The sequence below is a fragment of the Phoenix dactylifera genome, chromosome 1, assembly GCF_051530095.1.
Source record: "Phoenix dactylifera cultivar Ajwa chromosome 1, Ajwa_hap1_PhDact_Kaust_v1.1, whole genome shotgun sequence".
In the NCBI taxonomy this organism is placed as follows: Eukaryota; Viridiplantae; Streptophyta; class Magnoliopsida; order Arecales; family Arecaceae; genus Phoenix; species Phoenix dactylifera.
In genome coordinates this window covers 31784555-31811618 of record NC_143190.1, presented here as the reverse complement: position 1 = coordinate 31811618, position 27064 = coordinate 31784555, and the positions used below count along the sequence as shown (strand labels likewise).

At 37.0% G+C, this 27064-nt stretch overlaps 1 protein-coding gene and 2 pseudogenes across 9 annotated transcripts; 2 read left to right on the top strand and 1 right to left on the bottom strand.

The window, feature by feature from the left end:
- Positions 1 to 2524: 2524 nt before the first annotated feature.
- On the top strand, positions 2525 to 6174 carry LOC103718207 (exocyst complex component EXO70E2 pseudogene; annotated as a pseudogene). 3 transcript variants are annotated; one of them, XR_015986946.2, is made up of 2 exons: positions 2525 to 2694; positions 2789 to 6174. The product of XR_015986946.2 is annotated as an exocyst complex component EXO70E2 pseudogene, transcript variant X1 (transcript). The 3 variants fall into 3 exon arrangements; XR_015986950.2 differs by having other exon boundaries at positions 2552 to 2694; positions 2838 to 6174; XR_015986948.2 differs by having other exon boundaries at positions 2562 to 2746; positions 2838 to 6174.
- Positions 6175 to 8516: 2342 nt separating this feature from the next.
- Positions 8517 to 26799, top strand: LOC103718206 (magnesium transporter MRS2-5-like). Of its 5 annotated transcripts, none has more exons than XM_008806906.5 (7): positions 8517 to 8741; positions 9612 to 10093; positions 10630 to 10700; positions 10866 to 10994; positions 11087 to 11422; positions 11505 to 11552; positions 11641 to 11999. In XM_008806906.5, the coding sequence occupies exons 2-7, from the start codon at positions 9658 to 9660 to the stop codon at positions 11869 to 11871; spliced, it is 1251 nt and encodes a 416-aa protein (XP_008805128.1). In that variant the 5' UTR covers positions 8517 to 8741; positions 9612 to 9657; the 3' UTR covers positions 11872 to 11999. The 5 variants fall into 5 exon arrangements, with proteins under 5 accessions (XP_008805128.1, XP_089786662.1, XP_089786664.1 ...); XM_089930536.1 differs by lacking the exon at positions 11641 to 11999 and adding an exon at positions 26473 to 26799 and having other exon boundaries at positions 8538 to 8741; XM_089930538.1 differs by lacking the exon at positions 11641 to 11999 and adding an exon at positions 26473 to 26799 and having other exon boundaries at positions 8544 to 8735.
- LOC103698421 (putative disease resistance protein RGA3) lies at positions 14171 to 25640 on the bottom strand (annotated as a pseudogene). The gene is made up of 6 exons (XR_016409246.1): positions 24994 to 25640; positions 19555 to 22603; positions 18160 to 18296; positions 16514 to 16719; positions 15188 to 16419; positions 14171 to 14951 (listed from the first exon to the last, which is right to left on the bottom strand). The product of XR_016409246.1 is annotated as a putative disease resistance protein RGA3 (transcript).
- Positions 26800 to 27064: the final 265 nt, after the last annotated feature.

The following is a 27064-nucleotide window of genomic DNA, read 5'->3' as shown; positions in this document are numbered from 1 at the left end:
AGGAAGCCCCACAGTAGCCGCCCAATCTTCAGTAGCACTATCCTCGGCACCATAGTGTTGCCATGAGATAGATGAGCATAGAGCCAAGTACGGATTTGATCAGCGTCAACCTACCCATCATAGATAGAGACGCTGCCCGCCATCCCTCCATCCTACCCTGAACAAGTTGCACCAGCCCGGCACACTCAGATACCCGCAGTCTCCTACATGAGATCGGGACACCCAGGTAGCTCCAGATCTCGTCCTGTTCTGGCATCCTCAGAATCCTCCAGATCCCCCGTAGAGCCCCAGGCAACGTGCTAGGACTACAGGAGATGGTGGACTTCTGGGCATTTACTCTCTGCCCCGATGCAATGCAATAATTGGCTAACACCGTCCTGAGGGCCTGTGCGTTCGTTACCCGCGCCCTCGTCAAGAGGAGACAGTCGTCGGCAAAGAGTAAGTGAGATATCGGCTGGGCCTTTGGAGCTGAGACGTAAGCCTCCATCTCTTTGGCAGCGCACGCAACTCATAGTGCGCGAGACAAGACATCAGAGCAAATGATGAACAAGTATGGGAATAAAGGGCATCCCTACCGGAGCCTCCTGGTGGATTTGAAGAAGGGGAATGGTGTGCCGTTGACCAGATTAGAAAACCTCGGTCCCTGAATACACCCCAACACCCAATAAATCTAGGTTTCATGGAAACCAAGTGATGCGAACCCACAAGGATTAGATCCTTAAAACCCATGAACAAGATGATATTCTGACCCCAAGAAAGCAAAAACCAAATTTTTGGATAATCCACTAGAACCCTTGAATATGATAAAACAAGGACCCAAAGTGCTGAAACGCCATAAGGTTGATCAATCCTTGATAAGTTTAGGCAGTTCAATGAAAAACATAAGAGAAAGCTTCTCTCAAATCTAAAATTCAGAAAAAAAAACTCATTGTCCTCCATTCTCTACATGACCTCAAATATAAATACTAGTTTTGGAACACCCCTCCAAACATGGAAAACACAAAGCATTAATTAACTACCTTGAAATATCTCTCCAAGCATGGGAAACACAAAGTATTAATTAACTATCTTGAAACACCTCTCCAAGCATTGAAAACACAAAGCATAAGCAACTAATAAGAAGTTTCAAATGATGAAAATTCTACATAAATTCGTGCAACCCATTAAATGAAGATAAAAACACCATGTTGAGCTCAAATTAATGAAGTCCAGGTTCAAATGAATCAGCCCATGTATGAAATTCAGCAAGACTTCTTCATTTGCGGTAGATTTGGCCCAAGTATCATCAACAGCTCCCATCTTCTACTTGAATGACATTGATGACTTCTTGTGAATTGCTCAAGCCCAGCTTTATATCTGTAGATCCACTTGAAGCTTGCCTAGCCCATATGTTTAGAATAAGCCCAATCAAAGCTTCTCTAAGTCATTTAGCCTAGGACCTTATAATAGGCCTACTTGGAATGTGCAAAGGATCACTTGATATACTTGACTCAGCTTGTTCCTCTTAATGAGTCGCATCACCAAGACTCTCTAAGGCACGCCTCTAAGGAAGCTCCACCTGATTCTGTCATAAGCTCGTTCCATGTCCAGCTTGATAGCCATTAGGCTCCGCCGCTTTGGAGCCCACTGAAGATCTCACATCATCTCTTGGGCCAACATGACATTATCGGAGATGTTTCTACCTCCCACAAAAGCACCTTGCTGCTAGTAGATAATTTCGGGGAGCAGGGGTTTCATCCGCTCGACTAGTATTCTTGCCACAATTTTATATAAGGTTGTTTATTTATTTTCTTCAAGAACCATAAAAGATAATATCACAGAAATTAAAATAACAGTGGATCTTAATAGCTAATATTTAATATAAAATGAATTTGCCAATGCGATCTTTTTATGCACCTACAGGATCAAACACTTTGTGGCAGATCATGCATGGATATCCAAGCATTTTAAGGGTCGAAGGTGATGGTAAGCAAAAATAAATTAGGATGGTTTTAATGATAAATTTAAAAATTAAAAATCATTCAACTTCAATCAAAATTTTGATAATTCTCAAATCCAAAACTGTAACCGAGATCAAATCTGAAATCTAATTCAAAATTAAACATTTTTGATATTTAATATTTTTAATATTTTTTATATTTAATAAATTATATTTTAAAAATTATGAATGATATTTTTAATTTAATTATTTGTATAAAAAATTTGAAATAAATAAAAAAATAGCTTTCAGTCTTTCGATTTTGGTTTTAGTTTTTTAATTTTAAAAATTATTTGATTTTAATTTTGGTTTCATGCTGGCGGTGGATTTTTGTTTTTATAAACTAAGGGCGTACCAGAATATCCTACTTATATTCTTCTGGATACGACAGAGAAATATTATGTCATCCTCTTTCCTCCGAATTCCAATGACAATGAACTGCTGCAATGGAAGATATTGCGACGGCGATATCTTATCCTTTTCCTAAATGAACGGCTCCGATGGATTCCGCTAGTCCAAGCCGTTCCGTCCACGTATCATCGTATTTCTGAAGAAGTTGCCGATGCGATTCGTAAGTTTCAGCGACAGAATAGGACTAGAAGCAAGGACAAGAAGTAAGGGCCGTTTTGGAGGAGAGCAGAGAAGCTTCAGCTCGCCTTTCCCCTTGTCCTATCTAGAAGAATTCCACTAGATATTCTTTGTCTCTCTCCTTCGTGGTAATTTTCTTTGGATTTGCCGCTTTCCCGGATCCAGATCGCGAGGATTTAAGTACGCAATTCCTGTTGTTTTTTTTTGTCTTCGACTTATTAGAGTCTTGCTGTTTGGTTGACCTGAATGGTTATGCTGGCGGTACTCGAAGTGCTGGTCTTCCCTTTGAACGGCGAGGAGACTTTCTTTGTCTAGAAATCCAAGAATTCGACGGAGGCAAGATCGCTGAAGCCTTGAAGAATCTCTCAGGAAGCATCACACCGTAGAAAGGTGTTTCTTTTTCTGGTAGCAGAAACCCTAACCACAACTCTATTTAGGGATCTTTTGGATTCTCGGTTTGGTTCGTTCTAATCTCTGCTTCTGTTTTTCGTGTGTTTTTTCTGGGGTTCTATCGGTAATTGTTCTACACTTTTTGTAAGCTTTATTCTTGCAAAGAGTTGGTTTTGTTAGCTTAGCTAATTGATTCAGTTAAATCGTTGGAAGGTTTCACTAGCTAATTGATTCAGTTAAACCTGATCTTATTGAGTTTTTCCATATTGCTATGCTTGAATTGGTTGGAATTTTTTTAGTTCTTAAAATTTGATGCCTACATAATTTTTTTTTTTTTTTTTTTTTTGCGCTGGACATAGAGATCAGAACTAGATCATTCAGTTGGGTCAGACATCTGTGGTTGTATATCTGGTCTTGATTGATTCTTCCCTCTTGCACGTCCAGTTGTGTGTTCTCTCTCTTTCTTTGTCTAGTCCTTCATGCTAGTTTCAAGTTTCTGAGAGCAAGTTGCCAAATTGTTACGGAATCATTCATCTGCAGTCTTCTCCATCCATCTATGTCAATCTAGTTCCAAGCAAAGGGTTATTCGAGTTATTCTTTATTTTGAGACTTTTTGAGTTGTTCCTAAGTGTTAGTTCGTGAATTTAGTTGTGCAAGGAACTCCTCTTCTTCCATTTTAAACAAATCCTCTAAGAAATTCTCCTCAGGTTAAATTTCAGAAATCACTTTTTCTATACCCATTTCATGTTTTTGTATTATATTTTGGTGTGGGACTTCTTTTTTTGTGGATTTTTATGAATTACTGTCAAGGAAATCATCTTCATCCTGCGACTAAATCTGTTGAAGAGAACATCAAGAAAGGGCTTGAGTATAGCTGAAGCAGGGATTTGGTGCTAATTAGATCAGGAAAATAGGGTTAAGGAGGACAAGTTTTACCTTTTAATCCTAAGATCGCTGTATACTGCTGAGATTGTGTGGATGAATCTGTGCTGTGCTGTGGTAGATAATGCACCTGTGGTAGCTGTTGGAGCAGATGGACAAGAGACTGTGACAGGGAACAGTTTAAAGCCCTTGGAAGAAATGGATAATCTTACTGATGAAATGTTCAATGTTATTACTGAGCTAGATACCTGCTACTCCGACATGACCCTGCTTGAAGAAAGAAGAATTAGTGACATTAAAGAGCGGCTTTGCATATTGGAGGAAAAAGTCCTCATCTGGGATTCTGATCAGCTTATGACATCAGATATGGATTCTGAAGAAATAGCCAAGTATTTACAAGCTGGGGATGAACTCCGACAACTCATCGAACACTTAGGGAACTTGCAGTCCAGTGATAAAGATGGGGAACAAATTGAACTCTTAAACCGCTCCCATAGTATTATGCAAATGGCAATGTCAAGGCTTGAGGATGTGCTTGTCCACCTTCTAGTTCAGCACCGGCAGCCTGTGGAACCTGACCATATGTCTTTTCATTCAACAGAGGAGGATATTGTGACTGATTACTCGAGCAGCTCATTTGATGATGAATCAATTGATGGTAAGATTCAGAGTGATGCTGGTAGAGATTCAGAAGATTTTGTGATTGATTTGATCCACCCTAGTGCAATTTCCAGTCTTAAGTCCATTGCTGAGTTGATGTTCCAGTCAAATTATGACAAGGAATGTTGTCAAGCTTACATCAGTGTCAGAAAAGCTGAACTTGACGAGTGCCTGGCAGTTCTTGGTATGGAGAAATTGGGCATTGAAGAAATTCTGAGGATGGATTGGAATGTCTTAAGCATCAAAACAAAGTGGTGGAACCGAGCAATGAAGGTGTTCATCCGGGTCTACCTTGTTAGTGAAAAACACCTCTGTGATCTTATCCTTGGAAACATTACAAGATCAGAGACAGATTATTGTTTTGTTGAGAGCTCAAGGAATTCGATCATGCAACTCCTCAATTTTGGTGAAGCCGTGGCCATTGGACCTCCGAAGCCAGAAAAGCTGTTCCGGATACTTGATATGTATGAGTGTCTGAACGATCTTCTTGTTGACGTAGAAGCTTTGTTTCCGGGAGAGTATGGCTCTAGCATCCTAACTGAATGTCATGAAGTTCTACTCAGATTAAGTGAATCCGCGAGGGGGAGTTTCATGGAGTTCAAATATGCAATTCGATCAAACACATCAACCACTCCATTCGCTGGGGGCAGAGTCCATCCTCTTACAAAGTATGTCATGAACTATATAAAAGCCCTTGCTGTTTATGGAAAGACTCTTGATTTGCTTCTTGAGGACCTACATGAAAATGATCAAATTTCAGCAGCAGAAGATGATCGGAGGGACACTTCTGTTCATTCTTCTCCAACGGCTTGGCATCTGCTGTCAGTGACCTCGATTCTTGAATCAAACCTGGAAGTTAGATCCATGTTGTACCAGGATGGTCCATTACAAAATTTCTTCATGATGAATAACATTTATTACATGTTTCAAAAGGTCGTGGATTCTGATCTTCAAAACTTTTTAGGTGATGAGTGGATTCGTGCATACAAAAGGAAGTTCCGGCAGCATGCAACAAGCTATGAGAGGGCCTCATGGAATCCAGTCCTCTCTTTTTTGAAGGATGAGGGGATCTGCAGCCGAGGTTCTAGCACTCCTTCCACCACAGTCCTTAAGGAGAGATTCAAAAGTTTCAACCTTGCTTTGGAAGAGGTTTACAGGATTCAGACTGCTTGGTTCATTCCAGATGTCCAACTTCGAGATGAACTGAGGATCTCAATATCACTTAAGGTGCTGCAGGCATATCGGACATTCCTGGGTAGGTACTCTGTCCATCTGGATGGTACAAGACACCGAGACAGGTACATCAAGTACTGCCCAGATGATCTGGAGAGGTACTTATTAGATCTGTTTGAGGGATTACCTAAGTCATTGCAGTGTCCATACTGGAGGTGAAAGTTTCATTTTAGCATTGGTTTCCCCTTCCTTTCTTTCATGATCATCTTGGGCCTTGCTGATGTACATAAATTTTCCTAATGTGTTTATGTCCATTCTTGATGCATGTGATGTATGGTGAGTTTCGGAAGAAGTTGGATCTCCCTTTTTTTTTCTCCATTTGTGGTTGTTGTTGTATGATATATATTAATCGTGACTTATAAGCACGATTTCTTTCTCTTGAGCTGCTTGCTCTGCTTGTAATACAATCAAAAAAATATATTATGCATATCATGGTATTCTCATTTCCTTGTTTACATTGAAACAGTCTTCTGTTGGAAAAAGGAATGTATTTTGGTGTACCAGATTTTTGGATTCTTGTCCTTAAACATGTCATTAGGTTACACACGGTTGATTAATTCATAAATCAGACAGCTAGAATAAATTAGGACAGTAATAGTATTTTTTTGCCAGCAAACAATGCAAGAATTTGATCAGGTAACTGCAGGTTTTTAGCTTGCAGAGTCATGAAATTCCTAACTTGTGGCTCCTTTAGCTTGGAATTATTTGGCCATAAGCAATGTGCAAGCAAAATTTTAGTGATGGATTAAAAAACTAAATGCTGTTGTTCTTATTGCCGGATTAATCATGCAAGGATAATAAAAATTAGACCTGAGCATCAAAATATCAGTTTATATCAGGTGTCCTATGTGCTGCAAAACTAAGACGATGTTGCAATCTCTTTAAAATCAAGATTGTTGAGATTGATAAAGATCTGCTTTTCTTGTTTACCTGATGCTTCTATTCGAGTAGTCTACAGAAGCATGATTCATCGCATTAGACGATATCATCCCATACCAAGTATACCGTACTGTTCTACCGGTCAACCAATAACTCAATACTAAGAATATTACGAGTAACAGTACCAAGAATCAACCTATATTGATATTGTACGCGGATAGTATCGGTACAGCTTTCAAAGCTAGTACCATAAACCATGTATAGAAGGAACGAATCGCTCGCGATATCCATTGAAGTTGCAGTGGAGATATACCCAGTCTACTAGTCTGTGTTAATTATAGATAATACCGCAATTTAGGATAAATTTTGAAAAAGATAGAAGTTACGAACGTGCACCATAAGTTATCAAGTCAATTGGACATGTATTCGCATGATTCCTCCTTGCACTACTTTCATTTCTATGAATTGAAAACCCCCATGGCACTTCAGACCTTTTGCTCATCAGAAGAAGAAAAATCATCAAGGGATGCGAGGTGGAGTAAGATAAAGATGAGAAGCTTGTGTGCAGATATTTAAAAGGTGGATCAAATTGCTGACATCCAACGAATAGGAATTCCTTTTTTATTTTTTTTTAAATTTTTTATATGGGAATAGAAGGGGAACCCTCCAAATTTACGAGCTTTGCAGATTTAAATGTAAAATTTAAAGGGAAGATGTAAGATAACACCCTAAGATATTTATCGTTAATAGGAATAATATATTGTGAGTGTGAGAACTCGTAAATAGGACATGGCCCAGCCAAGACTTGGACAATATATCCACTCTTCTCACGGCAGTGCAAGGAAATCCAGGTGGTGACGGCTCCGGACATCAATAATTTCCAAAAGCAATCAAAATTAATTAGAAAGGAACGCATCCACATGGTGCCGTGCTTTGACGTCTTGTCACTGTCTTTAGGCATAACTTGTCATTATGTCAATTTATGTTCTCTTATATATATAACCCCTTTAGCAACAAAAAACCATATAAAAAGCCCATCGTCTAACTACAAATTTTGTAAAAAATTTGGTGCAAAAGTAGAAATACTATATGGTGTTTCCGATCAATGAACACTTTGTGCTGGTCATTTCATCCTATAATCAGTCAGTGTTTTATTTTGTGTAAAAAAATTCTTTTTTTTATGAGCTTGATTATTAAGGAACAACTAAAACTCCACAATGTGCGCAAAGCAGACCGATCAAAAGGCTGAAAATATGGTGGTAAGGATTTATCAGAAAGAGCTCTAATTTAATTTTTGTTACCAAAAAAAATATTCCATTTCAAAGGGAGGTTGATAAAATTGTAGCCTTCTCAATATAGAAACTAAAAAGAATATAGGAAGGGGTAGAGTGAGTGCTAATATTTTTCTCTATCTATAATATTTCTTTTTTCTGAAGAATCAAGAGTTTATTATACAACAACCTTGAGATTCTTGCACTGTAGTTTAATTTTGAAGAAGAGTGATGTGAGTAGTAAAAAAAATATTTTATTGAGTGAAAATGACTCAATATTTAATAGCATAACAATTTTAAACAAATAAAATCATATATTGATAAAATTTTCCGTCACTCTTCTCCTTGGTAATATTATATTAATAATCTAAAGTTAAATGACATTCGATTTGCAAATTGATCGAAATATGATCACAATATTTTTATCATTGTAAAATTACCATTTTTACTAGGGTTAACCATTAAATGAAAACCACCATTTAAGACAAGCGGAGGTTACCACCCTTTTTTTTTTTTCCCCAAAATTTGCCCCAGCCCTAGTTGCTAGTAAATATTTTGATATCCAAATATCAAAGTCGTTAGGGGGTTATTAGCAAATATTTCTTGAAGGACAGATCACGGGGGACTTTTACCCTCAGCAGCAACAGGGGAGGGAGCGGTGCATAAACTCTCAATCATTGAGCCGTCGCATTGTCGTATCCTAGAACCCTCAAAGCTTTTCGTTGGGCATCTACCCTCGATTTCTTCCAACCCTCATCTTTTCTCTTAATTCTCTTGGATGCCAATCTCTTTCTTTTTGATTTATCCTCTTTCTACGGTGATTAATCTTCTTTCAGGCACTTTATGGAGTCGAGGTGGAGGTGAATCTTGTTCCTATTAGCAATTCTAAACCGTTCTATTTATATATTTTTATTTATTTTGGGGGAAGGGATCATTATTTCCGGGTGTCTGAGTTCAATCACCAAGAAAATAGTACTGAGTCTGCTGAGAATTCTTTCTTCGACTGTTCTAAAAGATGATGATATTTTGTTTAATATTCAATTTATCCTACTATGGGCTGGAACTTTGAAGCTTTAGGAATTAAGAAATTGGTTTTTACAGATTACATCAGCTGTTTTTGCAAGATCTTATTGTAGATAGTTTATGTGTTGGATTCTGTGAGATGATTCATGGAAGTGTTCAGCCTGAACATATTTATTGTTTTCAAACAACAAGTTTTAATCTATCGTGCTAATAGATTCTTTTTTTTTTTTTGATTTTTTCTGGATAGTAAGTAAGCCGGCAATAGGAGAAGGCCTTTATATCTTTTTTGGTTTACTCTTTCAATAGAAGCTGATGGACCTAGATCAATTTTAAGAAAAAATGATAATGGTGATGTTGGTAAAAAGTCTATGCTGTAAGATCTGATCATGGTTTTGTTGTAAAGAAAAAGGAATAATTGTCTCCTTGTGAACCTGTTGAATTGGTTTTGCGAACTGAAATGTTTGTATTATTTAGATCCATAAGAATAGTGTGCAATTCATCTTTTATCTTCCATGAGCTTGCACGAATTCTGTGGACAGCATATTATATTGTATTAGAAAGTTCCTTTAGAGTGAATGCTGTATTTCAGAAGCTTAACATTGTTTGGATGGTTTGATATGTCAATTTTGATAGTTAAGCTGTATGTCCCATTTTGCTGCGAATTTGACATGGGTGTTCTGGTGTTAAATTTGATGTATGTTAATTAGGTTGAAGCACCTTCAAAGTTTTACGGCATAGAAGGGAAGAAGTACAATGAAAAATCCATACTCTCCACTCATTCCATCTGCCCTTCCAAAACCAGCTTCTTTCCATGAAGGTGTTAAACTAGATGGCACTTCAAATACTTTCTTTCATGGATTTGGGGCTTTGGGTTTAAAGAAAAGAGGTCATGGCGGTCGTTCATGGATACAGATTGATAGGACTGGGGAATCAAAGGTTGTAACACTTGATAAGGCCACTCTAATGAGGCGGTGTGGTTTACCTGCTAGAGATCTTCGGCTCTTGGATCCTCTATTTGTTTATCCTTCCACAATACTAGGTCGAGAGAAGGCTATTGTCGTCAGTCTTGAACAAATTAGGTGTATAATTATGGCTGATGATGTCTTTCTCATGAATTCTCTGGACAGTTGTGTATTGCAGTATGAATCAGAGCTGTGCCATCGGCTTCAGACGATGAAAGATCAAAGTGGTATCAACCCACTCCCTCATATAAATTATGTTTATTTTCATGTTTTTTATGAGCAATATTCAGGATTTGGACCCTGGACCTCCTCCAATGGCAAGCCCTTATGGAAGACGTGCCAACCAACTAGCCTAAGACTAGTTGGCTCTATTTGTTTTCATGTTGTATGAGATTTGTTTAACTACTTGCAACACTTCATAATGTTCACATAGTGTAATTTCATTTTGATTGCAAAGAAATCTGTAAGCACGTACCAACCATTATACTATTTAAGAACCCATCTTACTGACATCCACATTACAAATGCAAATTGTGCCCTTAGGGGGGCCATCACCCTGGGCACATGACTCTATTCTAAATGTGGATCACAATGGGGATTATGTTGGTTTCATGAGGCAGATTTGCCATAGCTTTTGTTTCCATGATATTATTCTTGCATTTATCTTGATTTTTACTAGGATTAAGGTAAAATTGCATGCCTTGGTGCTACTTATAATTGAGTTCTATGACATGCTAACATTGGACATTCATGTGGCTTCAAGATAACCTGCCTTTCGAATTCAAGGCTCTCGAGCTTGCTCTGGAAGTAGCTTCTGCATCACTTGATGCTCAGGTGTGTTTAGCTTTGTTGTAGCATTTCCTTTATGATTGTGACTTCCTATGATAAAAGATTTTGTTCCAATAAATCCATAGATTTCTGAACTTTGAGTACTTATGATTTTGCAATTAGGACATATGCTAGTCTCTTTCGTCATGGTTGTACCTTTGGACTTTGCAGGTAACTGAATTGGAAATTGAGATATATCCTGTGCTAGATGAACTAGCATCATCCATTAGCACTGTTAACCTTGAACATGTTCGTAGGCTCAAGAGCCATCTTCTTGGCTTGACTCACAGAGTCCAGAAGGTATACCTAACGATCACCAAGTAATATGCATCATTCCATTGACTACCTACCTTTTCATCTTTAAGATTATTCACTAGAGTATATAATTCCAGGTCCGTGATGGGATAGAACAGCTCATGGATGATGATGGGGACATGGCAGAAATGTATCTAACTGAGAAAAAAGAGAGAATGGAAGCATATTTATACAGAGATCGGTACTTGAATGGTGTTCCAACCGGCAACTGGATCTCAACATCTGCACCTGTCTCACCCACATGCTCTAGCAGCGGACAACCAGAAAAGGCCTCAAACAGTACTATTATGAGTTTCAGTAGGCATGAGAGCTCTATGGGTTCATCTGATAGGGGGAGGCATGTTGAAGAACTAGAGATGTTACTAGAAGCATATTTTGTAGTTATAGACAACACTTCAAGCAAATTGTTATCGGTAAGAGATCTGTTCTAAGATCCAGATGTTTGAGTCCTTCTTCAACCACCACCCTTAATTTTGTTGTTTGGTGCTATCACAGCTCAAAGAGTATGTGGATGACACTGAAGATTTTATAAATATCAAGCTGGTGAGAAGCAGTTGACAGTTTCACTTTATCTTTTTCCAGTTGTGTTAACAAATCAACCCTTATTTCATCTAATTTGTGGCTTAAACAGGACAATGTCCGGAACCAGCTGATCCAATTTGAGTTGCTACTCACAGCTGCCACATTTGTTGTGACAATCTTTGCAGTTGTAACAGGTGTTTTTGGAATGAACTTTGAAGATTCTGTGTTTGAACGTGCATCCAATTTCAACTGGGTCCTGATTATTTCTAGCATCTCTTGTGCGGCAATATATCTCTCTTTCCTGCTATATGTCAAGTACAAGAGATTACTGCCATTATGAGATATTATCATGGATTTTAATTCACTTTGTTATTTTCTTCTCTTCATATTTTTTATTATTTAATTCTTGTAAGTTGTAACTAATTTGAATGCAATCATTATTCGATTAAGCATGATGCTTAGGATTTCTATTGCATTGCACATATATATTCCTACTTTATCTTTTTTTTCTTTTCTCTCTGGCACATGGCTAGAATCTCTTATGTTAATTCTGTTATGCCTCATATGTCTTCCATTGGGTGGGATTTCATATCTTGACTTAACTCTGCAAGGGACGGAGGACTGTTCCAAGCCAAAGTTCCGACACATGAAGTTGGTTGCAACTCCAACCTAAACTGACCCATTGCTGTGATTCCAGCCGACAGACTAAAGCTGTTTTGAGTGGCTAGGTAGCTGTAAAACTTATTTAGCTGGGGTATATAGCTAAATTTGCACACAAAAATGGAACCAAGCTTTATTTTTCCCATCCAGCATGAGTGGCCCTTCTCCACAGTCTACTGTATAATCTATAAAAGACAATTTGCATAGGAGCAGCAGCATCTGCTTAAAGAAAAAATGGATTTGTGGTACAAATTTTCTTTCATATTTTTATGAAATATGTAGGTTTATTCAAAATATATAGGTTTTTTCCATGCCTATTATGGATAAAAGACAGATTTCTCTCTTTTTTTGTTTTTGTTTTTGTTTTTATATCATCAGGTGATGAAATTTTGCTAGTAGTAAGTTTGTGTCTTTTTAGTCCATTAGTTAGCAATACCAAATATCAAATGACTTAAAGATATTACAGCATTTGATGCATAATTTCTTTTTTAAATGTTTTTAGATCATCAAATGTCAAAATTCAATCAAGTTTGTCAACAATGTGATTTTTAGACAAGTTAGGATATATTTATGATTGAGAACTTGTCTTTTGCGGCTATTTCTAAATCTGAGGTCAGTTTGGATGATAGTATCTGAAGGTTTTGATTTTGAGATTTATGTTTGGGAGAAAAATATTTCTTTGTGATTTGAGAAGGAAAAAAGAAAATAGTTGTTAGCTGCAATGAAGAAAGATCCTCAATGGATTTCAGTATTTTTGAGCAGGTACAATCATTTAAACAAAGTCAATCATCATTAACCAAGTCTTAATGTTTTCTGATCAAATACGAACTATTATTTGAATTGCTACATGTTTGTATAATGATCTGGGGGCTTGCCTCTCTTCATGCTTGCCTGATAAAGTCATTGATGATCTTGCTTATTTTTCATATTGTAGAGAACTGCATTAGTTAGCTATATTGAATTATTATTCCCTAGGAAAAATAAGTGAGAAGATTACTACATGGCCACTGCAAATGCCATGGATTCTTACTTTTCAAATAAAGAGGAGAAAACTTCAATTTTCAGGCGGTATAACCTCTCTTCTCCATATATATCAAAGCCAGGGTATGGTGATCTTTGCATTTCAAGACTCTTGGTGAATAAGAGCTATCAATTCTCCAACTGTGGATTGGAATAACTATTATAGATAGCTTGGAGCTGAGTTAATAAACCGCGTCAAACACAATGTGGAGAGCACTTATGGAGCCTTATCTCTTTGATAAAGGCATATGGAAGGTTGTGGGTTCAGTAGTAAAAATACCTCCAAAAAAAACTAGTGAGAATACTGAGGCCTTGAAGAAATGGAAGGTAGAAAATTTAACAATTTGTCTACAAGAGATCCACCTCTAATATCTTTTAGCATATTATGGGTTGCAATTTACCTTGCAATGATGCGTTGTTCAATGAGAAGAGTGCAGTCAACTTGTAATTGCTAGAGAAGGAGTAGGCTAACGTCATATAAGGGGATATCTCGATATCACAATATCTCTTAGAGGGTACGTATTCAGAGAGAAATTTCACTACCGGACCGGAAGAAGCCTATTTCACGACCTAAGGAGGGAATACATTGTACGTTATCTTAGTTGAAGGGTAAGTATGGCAATGATCCTCCGTAAGGTTTTAGAATCTTCTTGCTTCGCAAGAGTCTTTGGCTCACCACTAGTTCTTTTCCATTCACAGGACAATAGAAAATACCCAAATAATCTTAACAGAATGAAAATCCTTCCAGAGAGACACAAATGAATGAAATGATTACACAAATGAAATAATCAATTTGTCACTTTGTGTAATGATGTCAATCTGAATTAGGGTGTGCTAGCTGTAATCAAATGTCAGGACCCATTTCTGGTAATTACGTACAGGAGAACAAATAGCTCATGAACTACTAGACGCAACAAAAGACAAGCACATCATTACATGTTTCGGTGCACTGTAAACAATTTGGGATGATATACCACTATTTTTATTTAGAACATTTTGTCACTGCAAGTTCACATTACAAACTTTGTGATGCCTTTTCTCATTTCATATGATATATTTTTCAGGAAATTCCATTTTCTTAACATAATCTGTCATCAACGTAACAGGTCAGCAAACATTAGAAAGTTTATAATGAATATACAAAGATGTCATGGATTAAAAGCATAAGCATAGGTTGGTTGTGCTCCCTTGAGAGTGTTGGAAATTGCAGGAACTTTGAGAGTTAGAAGGGTCCAACCTTCCATGCTGCATCTCCCTGCTCTTTCATTTCAGTTTCTTAGGAAGAGGAGAAACTCCAACAATAGTTCCCGTCACTCATGAACTAACTCCAACATCCATATGCAAGCCATTGTTGCTCAAAGGTTCATAGCTTGATTTGTTGATTTTTCTGTTCCCATCAGTTATAACAAATGGCTTTGCAGCTTGTGCAGTAGGTGATGAGACTGAGTTAAATACGTACTCTTCAATTTCAAAATTTCATTGTAAAGCTGAGGGACGAGACAGGTTTCAATAGAAGTAAGGGGCTTCACAGGGTACCTGCGAGACCGTCTGCTCCTAAGAGTGCTTCGGCCCCTACCATGCCCATAACCAAGACCAACACTCCTTGGAGAAACATCGACGAGTGAATGGACCTGGGTCCTGGGTTTTGATGGCACCTCCACCTCCAACAACTACATTGGTGGTTTCTGCAAATGGACGGCTGTAATGGTGCGAATGCGATGCATTGCGCACGCAAGTATTCTGCAACCAAAGAAAGATATATTGATCAAGCTCAATATATTGAAACAAAAAGAAGAAAGGAATAGATATAAGAAGTGGGGAACAAAACTATGAAACCATCAGCTTCTCCCTGGAGGAATAAAATGAATGAAACAGTTAAATTCTAAATGGTTCAATGTGATTAGTATAGTTTGAAGCAGCCAATGCCTGTAAGAAGGATTTGTATTCATGCTAGCATGGCTGGTATTTGGACTTACAAAATGGAATACCCGAGTGCCGATAACATATTTATCTAGTAAATTGGACATATTCTTTCATAGTTGCGGACATGACCATCGAAGGCAATGTCAACCTTATACTTCTGCCAAAGCTCTTGAAGGCTATCTTATCCCTTTGGCTCCTCAAAGGATCCTTCCGGACCATAGTATGCTCCAGCGGAATAACCAAGAAGCCGATGAGAAAGGAAGATCAACCGTGGCTGTTTTTGTCTATCAACTGATGATAGGCTGTGCTCGATGAATTCATACTGCTCAGTCCCTTATCTCCAGTCATGCTCAATGTCAGCTATACAGAAGTGAAACATACCATAATCTGTTAAATACCTGATGATAACAATAATAAAAACAAATTTTAAGATGAATTATTTGTCTACAGCAACAAGATGCGACAATATAAGTGGATATCATGATATCAGAATTTTAAATATTTCAATATTATAAGCAGAGGGCATTCCTATGGTAGAAGTTACACCAGCTTCATTATAGTTATAATAGCAATGCAACAAAAAGATAAGCAGTCAATAACATGTCCTTGATCTGTAAGGCATTTACAAATCAAAAACAAGAAGAAAAACATGGAGTTTAGAGTTCAATGCCCAACAATGCTGAGGAGAACTCACTCTCCATACAATATTTTGCACAAAGAAATTCTCCAAGAATGTTACTTAAAGGGGATGCCTAATGGATCGAACTCAACTGGAGTACTTAACAACTACAAATGTTTCTGTATTGCATTTGTACAAAATAATGATGCATAAGATAAAATCAAAAAATCAGCAATACTAACAACTTATATGGAAGTCATTTCTTGATTCAACTTAATAGAAACTTTACTTATGTCAAAGTTTTCAGTGAATCTTTTGAGTTATTGATAGATATAACAAGAGAGGAAATGACATTAATCAATGAAACAATCTAAATGATTGGCTGTTTGATCCAGAGGAGATTTCACTAATTGAATTAAGAGATCTAACGGTATTAAACAACTAAAAATCATGGAACCTATAAAAGCAAATGCTATGTCTTTTCAGAGAGGACACCAGGAAAAAATAAATTCAGCAGAGATCCTTTCTGGAGCCATCTACCATAATTTCGCCTGGTTCTCTGCAGGAACATAAAACATGGTTTCAACTAGTACACCACATTCTCCACCTGAATCCTTATTGCCATAGAAGGACCCTGTTCCAAGCCAATCACGCTCATGATTACCACTGAAGGGAAAACATACTCAAATGTTATTTTCTATGCTAACAAGAGAATGATGTTCTAAAGTATTATATGGAATAGTGAACTAATGAGACTAACCTTCCAATCATATAAGGCACAATTGAAGCAATGGGTTCAATTTGTGATGTAAACTGATCACACTGTGATATGTATCCGTTTGCATAGCATATATCTCCAATATGGACAACCATATCTACGTTATTCAGGTCCTTGATTAGCTGGTAAGTGGTGTTCAAGGAGCCTGGTTGAAAATTGTTGTATTCATTGGAACCATCAACTTCTGCCTGAAAGAGAATCCAGAAAGAACATTTGTGAGGATATGCTAGACCAAATTCCATTTTTCACTAACATTTCTATGAGTAAAGAACTTGACACCTTTTGCCTGACCACGTGATTTATATTAGAGAATTGTCCACTCATTATTGTTAAAAACCCATTTTAGGAATGTACTGGTAATGTGATTCTGATAACAATGTCGACAAACAAAGAAACTTATAGTAATAAAAAGCACTGATTGATAACATGGTCCAGATAAAATTTTTTGACCCAATCACATGGAATAAGTTTTTCCAGCTATTGTTGTTGGCATCAGGCAACTATGCACCATGCAAGTGGTTACAGAAATGAAAAGATTATAGAATCAGAAGACAGAAGTGCACACATGCTTTGATAAAGGCAATAAGGCACATACAAAGAGTGGAATATTTACTGATGGGAAGTTGAAGACAGTGATGATGATGAACTACAATAGTTTTAGTAGATAGCATTGAAGTCATCTAGAAAGAAGCAGTGGAAGGCAGTGATGGACATCTGTAATTCATTTATAGAAAAGATGCAACTAGTGGATATGTGACCAGTTTGACAAGGAAAAAAAGACTAATAAATTGGGGCTGGACAGCTATGACCATTTGTGTTATGGAAGTAAGGGCTCTTGGTGGATGGTTCTACTCTTGATGAGAGAGAAGAGGCATTTGTGCAAGTAGTATACATTCCCTGCCAACTACTTTATGCTACTTGATCAGTTTTTGATGTTAAACTGTTGTCTTTTCAATGGCTATGATGCTTTCAGGAACTAGGCTTTCAAATCTGGGACTAGTATAGTGCATCATTCCTGTCATGCTCTGCCCTCTTCCTGTAAACTTCTATACCACCCATGATGACAAGAGTATCACTTTTCTGCATTTTTACTGACCCCCACCCAAGCCACTCATTGGCCAATTCATTAACTTAAATGTGCTTTAGTTCCAGTCTTTCAATCCCTATGATAGTGATCCATGAAAGTTTCACGTGCCAAAATGTAGTTAACTAGTTCCATGAAAATTTTTCACCAAGTCCTTAGTACTTTCTTCTATAGAAATCTAACTTCAAAACAAATCACATAAAGGATCTAAAGTCAATTATTTTTATACATTTTACTCTTAAATATCTTTATCTAAATGATTTTTTTCTAGGTTTTCAAACTCATTCTGAGCGCTGTCTGAAAATTTCACATTTTCAGAATATGCAGTATCATACCATTTATTCAAGAAAAGAATGAATTGGACTCATAAAACATGAACAAAAAGAAATCACTCTATGGAGACAGCATTAACAAAAATTTAACATACTGAGGAACAAGATAGATATCAATTATCAAAAAATGAAAACAAAATAATAGGATACAGAATAGGCATGAAAATATTTTGGGTACAATCATGGAGTGAAGCTAAAAGAAAATTTCTTACCCTCCCCATATCGCCAAAGATGACAACACTCTGCAACGAGTCTTGTCCAAGGTAAGGAGATGCTTTGAAATTGTATGACTGAGTCCAAATGTACAAACCATTAGATAATCTATGCCCAAGCCTGTATGTATGTATACCTGCAACATTGTTATATAAGAATATTATGACTAATAAGACTGCTGATAGAAGCAATTGCCAATTTTCAAAATCCAATAAAATGACAATGAATATGGAATCATCTTGCGGAACTTGAACTATGAGTTAAACTATACATGAGCTATCAATACATCAACACAAAAATGTAGAATAAATTAGATACTTTATATTTATTTGCGACCAGTCCTTTAGAAAACTTGTTTGTATGAAACCAGGATCACACCATCCCACCGTTCTTGCAGATGAACAGGCAAAATGTCATATGTAAACTTTGGATTAATTGTAAGATCTGTGGCACGCTACATTAAGTTTCCATCTTCAGGATCCAGAGCCATATAAAATATAACTTAAAAGAGAATGTGGAGGATATTAATAATAATCTCCCACTCAAGAATGTCATCTTAGATCAATAAATTGTAGTTTCCTTTTCAATAACGAGTTTCTAATTTTTCTCTACAACCACAAAAATATAGACATCATCATAAATTTGGCAATGAGGATGAACGGTGATGACAATTAATCTAACCTTAATTTACCTTCATTTTGTGAAGACTGAGGATGTAAAAATTAACATCCTGAAAAATTGTATTTTTACCTATGTTCATGTAATGCAACAGAAATATATTTAGTCTATTTGAAATGCCATTATATTAATATATTTTTTTTAAGAAAAAGAAGGGTTTCCCTATAATTTATTTCATGAGATAGGAAATGAATGCAACTATAAGTACCAAAAATTGTCTAGTAAAAACATTGCCTTCTAAAACTGTCTAAGTAAAGCATGGCCTTCTAAATTGATCTAGAGCAGTTGCATATTTAGCACTAGAAAATGAATTCCATTCTTTTCGATCTTCTGAAAATCCAGTTATTCCTTGGAAACCAAATCCACAAGAATAGATGTCATGCCAAAGGAAAACTAAAGAACAAATTGCTAAGTCCATTCGCTAAATCGAAGCTTAGAGTCCCTATTCTTCTGGTTAATTTATACGCTCCCTTAACAGGAAAAAAAGTTCTAACAAACTTTCGCCATTACTGGAGAAAGGGTCCAATCAAAATAAATTTAAAATATGTATCAAGGAATATATATTTTGTGTGCGAACAAAGAATTGGAAAAAGGGTTCAGCTGGCTGCTATTGCAATGTAAAGATGTCATAAGATCTTGCTAGGATTGACGAACATAACCTGTCTCGGAGGGAATGAAAGACATAAAATGAAGACAGGTCAAAGCAAGGTATATACCTGGAAAGAACTGTAGCCATAGTTGAAAAGGAGTATGGAGGCGGCATGGATCACAGAGCGAGGCCACTGCTGCTGCTGGTAGTGTCATTGAAATTTGTAGTGAACTTGAAGGGGGACTTGTTATAGACGACTTGCACCCATCTATTATGCATCGATCTATTCTCTGAGTATACACGCACCCGCTGGATGTCTTGGATTGTTGGCCACTCCGGGCTGGCCTGTTGGCAAATTTTTCTCATCAGTCCCATGCTGCACCTGATCACCAGCTCCTCCAGATGAGCTGTATGTACTCCTTTCCTTGTCCTGGTACGTCTATGTACTCTTTTCCTTTTCTTTACACCTCCTTGTGCTCCTTTCAGAAAGTATGATGGGAGCGATTCCATTTCGTAATCGTGCAGTTTCATCCTTTTCAAGGATTGAATGTTCTCCACCACTTGCAATTTCGGGCAGCACTCAACCTCGAGGGTTGTGAGCGCAGGGAGGTCTGAAACCTTCTCCAGGTTGAGATTGTCCCTTATATACAACTCTTTGAGCGAAAGGAGGTTCTCAATGGTTGTTAGGCTGCCGGCATATGTGATATCCAATTTTGTCATGGAGGTTGCGTGGAGCAGGAGACCCTCGGGAAGAGACATCAACTTGGGGCACTCATAAAGGCTCAGGTACTTTATGCATTGCTTGGGTTCCTTTATCCCAATACCATTCTTGCCAATTACGCATATTTCTGAACTTTAGTGTCTCCAGCTTGGGAAATGCACACTTGGAAGAATCTACTCCTGCTCTGCCGCCGCCGCTACTACTGCTACTAGTACCAACCAAAAATTTAGGTCCAACATCTACGACTGGCGCAGCAAATTCGCCGATGGAAAGAAATTCTAGATGAGGAAGCAGCCCGCAAGGTGGAAGCCGCTCACAGTAATTACAATAATGTAGCTCCAACCGCGTCAGATGTGGAAAAACAATTGATGTTGATGAAGATGCTTCTGCCATCCACTTTGGGAACTCACGGCCGAAGTAACCGCTGATATTCAGTTCTTCCAGGCAGCCGTGGAGGGTGGAGCTCTTCAAACACCTTCTCGATTCTCCTCATCTCCTCCTCGTTGGGTTTAAGATGTTGCGTGCAACTCAGCCCGAGTGACTTAAGCTTGGATTTGTTTCCAATTTTGGCTGCTTTTGCCTCGGAGCTGCTGGATATCAATTCCAGCTTTTTGATTGAGAGATTCGTGAGACACGAGAGAGATCTCAATTCTTCCATCGTGCAGCATCCCTCTGTCCGGTTGCTCTGTAGCATAAATCCACGTAGTAGTTGAAGATTTTGAAGCCTTCCTAGCCCTGTCGGCATCCCAACCCCCCTCGTATGATCAAGATCGAGGCTCCTAAGGTTGTGTAAATTCACGATACTGTTGGGAAGGCTAGAAAGGCGCGAACACATCTGCATATTCAAGAACTGTAGATTTCTAAGATTCCCTACGCTTTTTGGTATCACGCTAATCTCGGACCAGGAGATATCCAAGAACTGTAGATTTCTGAGATTCCCTATGCTTTCCGGTATCACACTTATCTGGGATAATGAGATATTTAAGTACCTCAGGTGTATGAGGTTACCTAAAGAATCTGGCAGTCCTTGAATTGTCGAGGAACAGATATCCAACACTCTTAAACGAGAAATTTTATTGAAAGCAACATCCATCTGAGTCTCAGACAAGCGGGTCCCTCTCCATAGTAGAGTCCTCAGCGAGTCTTGTTCTACTAGGACATCAAAGATTTCTGTTGTTTGATGGTCTCTCATATATACACGGCGCAGCTTCATTGGCCCATTACTGTTTCCTGCTTCGTGCACCTTCCTGACAACCGAGCTCTCATCTCGTGCCAGATACCGAGAGAGACAGTACAGGAGGTCATGCATCTGGAATTCATTCCGATCATTATTACATGGCTGCAGAAGATTCCGCATAATCAACTCTCTATAGTACTCTTCTGCTGTCTCTTCCATAGTCGAACTCCCCTCAGCTTTCACAAAGCCCTCGGCAATCCAAAGTTGAGTCATATCATGCATAAATAATACAGAGTCTTCAGGAAATAATGAGCAGTATATAAAGCATTGCTTCAGATAGCTTGGTAGGTCTTCGTAACTCAAATATAATGCTCCCTTAACCTCCTCAGGAAGCCCAGATGTGGACCATGCAGCGCTTTCAAGAACTCCATTCCAAGCTTTCCTGGTCTTCTCCTTCGTGCATAGCACCCCTGCAGTCGCTTTAATGGCTAGAGGAAGGCCATCACATTTCTTAACAATCTCCATCCCTATGTCCTTGAGATGCTGGATCTCGACCTCATCTCCAGTCAGGACCACTTTCTTGCAAAGCAATAACCAACTATCCTCTAAAGACAATTTGTCAACATGATGGATGTTCATTGCCAACATCTGCATCACGATCTGTTCATTTCTTGTAGTAACAAGAATCCTACTGCCAGCAATACAACTTTTTAACGTGTTACACAATAAGTCACACCAAACCTTTGCAGTCCAAACGTCATCAAGAACAAGAAACAACTTCTTACCCCTCAGACTGCTCTCGACTTTAGGCTCAAGCGAGGACCTACTCTGATCCTGGGCAAGATCATTCTTGTCTCCATCGTAGATATCTCTCAGCAAATTTATCTCATCAGACTCTTGCGATACACACACCCACTTCTTCACTGAGAACTCGTCCTGAATCCTCTGGTCATTATATATCCTTTGAGCAAGTGTGGTCTTTCCAATCCCCCCAGCACCCACAACTGCGAAAACAAGAATGTTTCTCCGTCCGTCATCCTTAATTAGCGAATCAACCAAGCTCTGGGCGTGCTTTTCAATTACAGATCCTACAATATCAATCTCACCTACAGGAGATGTCATGCGACTAATTTGAGATGTCACTTGCTGCTTGTCATGGGAAGTGAGCTCGAGATTGAATTCAGACCTCCACCTGAAAATCTCCTCAAGCTTCTGATTGAGTTCTCTAATTTTCATGCCAATCTCATAAGAATTTCGAATTCTAGAGCGAAAGAGACGCTGTAAGAAAATGATCAATTAGTGACAAAATAGTTTGCAATGAATCACAATTTATCACTAATAAGTATCACAAGGAATCGAAACAAAAAGTTCATCATAAAATATTATTTAGATAGTATTTTTGGCAACAAAATTATATATTATTGCTATTTTTTGTCACTAAATTTATGGCACCAAATACTCCCATTCCAGTCTTTATGTGGGATTTTTTTGCTAACAATTTATGATGATTTTGCCACGAAAAATTATTGTGGTGAATACCATAACTACAAGAACTTAGACATTAGCGACGCTTTTTTTGGCTATTAGCGACGCTTAAAAGCGTCGGTAGAAACCATCCCGACGCTTTCCAAAGCGTCGGTAAAGCGTCGCCTATGCTACAGTGGAAAAAATATTTTCCGACGCTTTTAAAAGCGTCGCTAATTTCAATTTAGCGACGCTTTAAAGCGTCGCTCTTTCCCGACGCTTTAAAGCGTCGCGAATTCCCGACGCTTTAAAGCGTCGCGAATTCCCATTTGCAAAAAAAATTACCATTTTCGGCCTACATCTTCTCCTCCATTCAGAAATACAAACAACCTTCCCGATCGGTACCTTCATTTCGTCTGTGCAGGGTGGTTGGGTTTGGCTATATAAACATTTTTTTTTTCAGATCCGCCGATGTGGGACTAAAATGAAGTGATTTTTTGGCTTCCGACGACGCTTTTTGACGGAAAAATTTTTTTGCCGACGCTTGGAATAAGCGTCGGCAAATAAGAGTCGGTAATGTCCCTTTTTTATGTAGTGCATAAATTTTAGTGACGATATATTTCTTCATGAATTGATTATTAATTTTGACGATGATGTTAGAATCATTCCTAAATATATACCTGTGGATATAAGAAATTAAAAAATATATTTTTGTGATGAATTAATTTCATTATTATTATTTATTTTATATTTGACAACAAAATTATATTTCATCATAGATAGATCTCTATTTTTTTTGACAAAGATAACATTTCAAACCTGAATATTTACTTATTGGTGCCTTATACAATTTTGTCGCATAATGTAGGTTATTTACTAACGAAATAGTATTTCCCATGCATTCTTCAATATATAAATTTACGATAAAAAACATCTTAATTGCTAATTATCTAATTACCATTTAGCAATGATAATATTTTGTAGTTAAATATACATTTATTATCAACATATATAGTTTTATCGTTGAATACTAACTATTTAATGATGAATTGAATTTTTTATCCATGCATCATTGTATAACTTTTATAATGAAATATTTTTTGTTTAAAACTATTTATATAATTTAGCAATGATCGTGATTCATGATTAAATATATATTTATTGGCAACATATATAGTTTTGTTGCAGAATATTGACTATTTAATGATGACATGAATATTGTCATTTATACATCGTTTTATGACTAATAATTTTTGATGCAAATTATTTATGGTTTATTTTTTGGCAAACTACTTTTGTTGCAAACTAATTTGGAGTGCCTACAATAATAATATTTCATCAATAAATATGTGATTGATTCTTTTTCAGACATATATATTTTAAAATATTTCCTACTAATTAATATTAAATATATCATTTATATTTTAGATGTAATGATCATATATCAATTATTATATATCCTCGATGTACTTAAAATACTTTAAAAATTTAAATATGCCATTCACAACTTCAAGCGTCCACAAACTATTTGGTAATAGTTTTATATATGTTAGTGATTATTAATTGATAAAAGGTTTATTACAAATAATTTATTAATATAGGAGGGTGTATAATATCTTTTACCTACTGTTATAAAAAAAAAGTCTTTAGTACTTATTGGTTATTAAAGGGATAGTAAATTTAATAAAATTGACTATATATTATATTTTAATTATGATATGAATAAAAATTCATAAATGATCTATTTTTAAAAAACTTTAGAAAAAATATATGCAAATATAAAAATATATAAAATTATTTTAGATATTTTAAATAAAAGGTTTTCAAAATATTTTAAAGAATAAAATGAAGTCATTCATTTTTTTATTTTTTTAATAAAAAGAAGAGGATTGATTCTTTATAAAAATAAATAATTATAAAAATATAAACTATCATAATCTAGTTGAAATGAGTATATTTTATAATATGAATAAGTTTAATTTGAATAAGTATATTAAACTATAATATTTTATTACGAGGTAATATTGTTATAGGGGCTGAGTAGTAGGTATTAAAATAAGGGGTCTTAGGTTAAATTTTTTATATAGGCATGTGCATAATTCTTCTCTTTTTCAGTCCTAATTTATAATAAAATTTACTTGTAGCAACAAATTTTTTTTATGGCTAAACGTATAAATTTTTGTAGTGGGAAAGGAGAAGCATACCGAAGAAGTGGAGGAAGAACCTTCACTACACTTATCGGCCTCGATGCGACAGAGGTCGAGGATGTCGTCGGCGTCGTACATAACATCCTTGAGCTCCTTGAGCCAGTCATCCACGGCCTCATCATTGATCCTCTTCCTCTCGGCATCGACAAGGACTTTGCTGATCTTACGGAGCTTGTTCTGGAGCTTTTTGATCTCGCCAGGCACACCCAAGAGCTTGTCAACCTCTTTCTTCGCCAACTCCACCAGTAGTTCAGCAAATCTGGTGACAAAGGCATCCAATATCATCGCCATCTTTCTGCTATTAATCTGGTGACTAGTTGGGATTGGGAGCAAAGGAAGAGACAGCTAGATCTGCTTGCTCTCACAACGGCTATCAGGGACCAGGTCGGGGATCTGCAGGAATCTAATATGAGATAATGGCGAAGGTATTGACCCCAGCTCCGGTTGGGATCCTTTGCGGCGTGTGTTTGCACGGCAGACCATATCATCAATCATGGAGATAGATAGCTGATGCGGTGACGGCCAAGAGCTGTACGGTGCTTCCAGTCTTTCCCAGTCTTTTCCCACTGTTCCATAAAGCCTCTCGATCGGCATGGTAAAGAGACCTGCCGAATCATGGTCTTGCCTTTTATAAAGGCATTCCACTAGCTGCTGTCTTCCTAATCCCACTGGCTGCTGTCTTTGTCTTTTTATATATGAAGGAATCCCACGAGCTGTTATCGCTTCTATGATTAAAGCTATAAACTTGTACAAAAAAGGAGAAGCTATAAACACACGACAGATACATAGGATGATCCTTATACGATGCATTAAGAAGAAATAATTTAATTTATCTTAGCTGGTTGCCAGTATCCATCAAATCAGTGGGGAGAGAGAGAGAGAGAGGAGGCTTCTGAAATGTGTGAAGGGGGGGCTTCTGGCATTTAGAAGGAAAGGTGATATTTTAGATATTCAAGTAAATGCTGTATGTGTACCATAAGAAATTCAGCCAACAATACCGTGGTATTCTGGGGTAAAAAAAATAGTTTTCTGCATAATAATATTGCAAGAAGAGCATCAAGAGGGAAAAATCCAAAAAGATAAATAATAGAGGACATTATCTAACATGCAGCGGGAAACATCAAGATAGGAGCAAAACTAAGTAAAAGTGACTACTTGTTTATTATCAAAATTTGGATCATACAGATGTTCGGAGAAAATTTAGATCAGATACTCAACTAAACTTGCACCTTTACCGACTATTTTTCTTGCTGAACAAAGGCATTTGAGCAAATACAGAAAGATCAGCCTTAAATAGTAATTAATAGCAGAGATAAAAGTAGCATTTAATGAGAAAAGAAGGGCAAAAATATGCATAATGATTAAAAAAATTCAGAAAGGATTCCTATATGATGACGCAGTTGACAGTTTCACTTATCTTTTTCCAGTTGTGTTAACAAATCAACCCTTATTTCGTCTAATTTGTGGCTTAAACAGGACAATGTTCGGAACCAGCTGATCCAATTTGAGTTGCTACTCACAGCTGCCACATTTGTTGTGACAATCTTTGCAGTTGTAACAGGTGTTTTTGGAATGAACTTTGAAGATTCCGTGTTTGAACGTGCATCCAATTTCAACTGGGTCCTGATTATTTCTAGCATCTCTTGTGCGGCAATATATATCTTTTTCCTGCTAAATGTCACGCCCCAAATCCGGATCATGACACGGCCGTACTATTGCAATCTTATGCACACAATAATACGAAGCCACTTAAAATTTCATAATAAAAATAAATAGTTTCATTTACTAATGTCATAACATTATTCATAAAGTTGGAATAGTATAGAGCTTCTAAATTTTGATTATTACATAATATTTTCAGTTACCCCAACCCTGAATAACACCAAGCTCCCTGCTTCTAGTAATCTTATTCATCTGTAGAGAAAAAAATAGGAAAAAAATATGAGCTACGCAGCTCAGTAAGTAACCAAGTACTATCTTATTGGATTAAGTACAATTATGTCAATACAGTGATTAAAAAGCCAACAGTTGTAGCAAAATAAAATATTTTATAGATGGTATACACAAA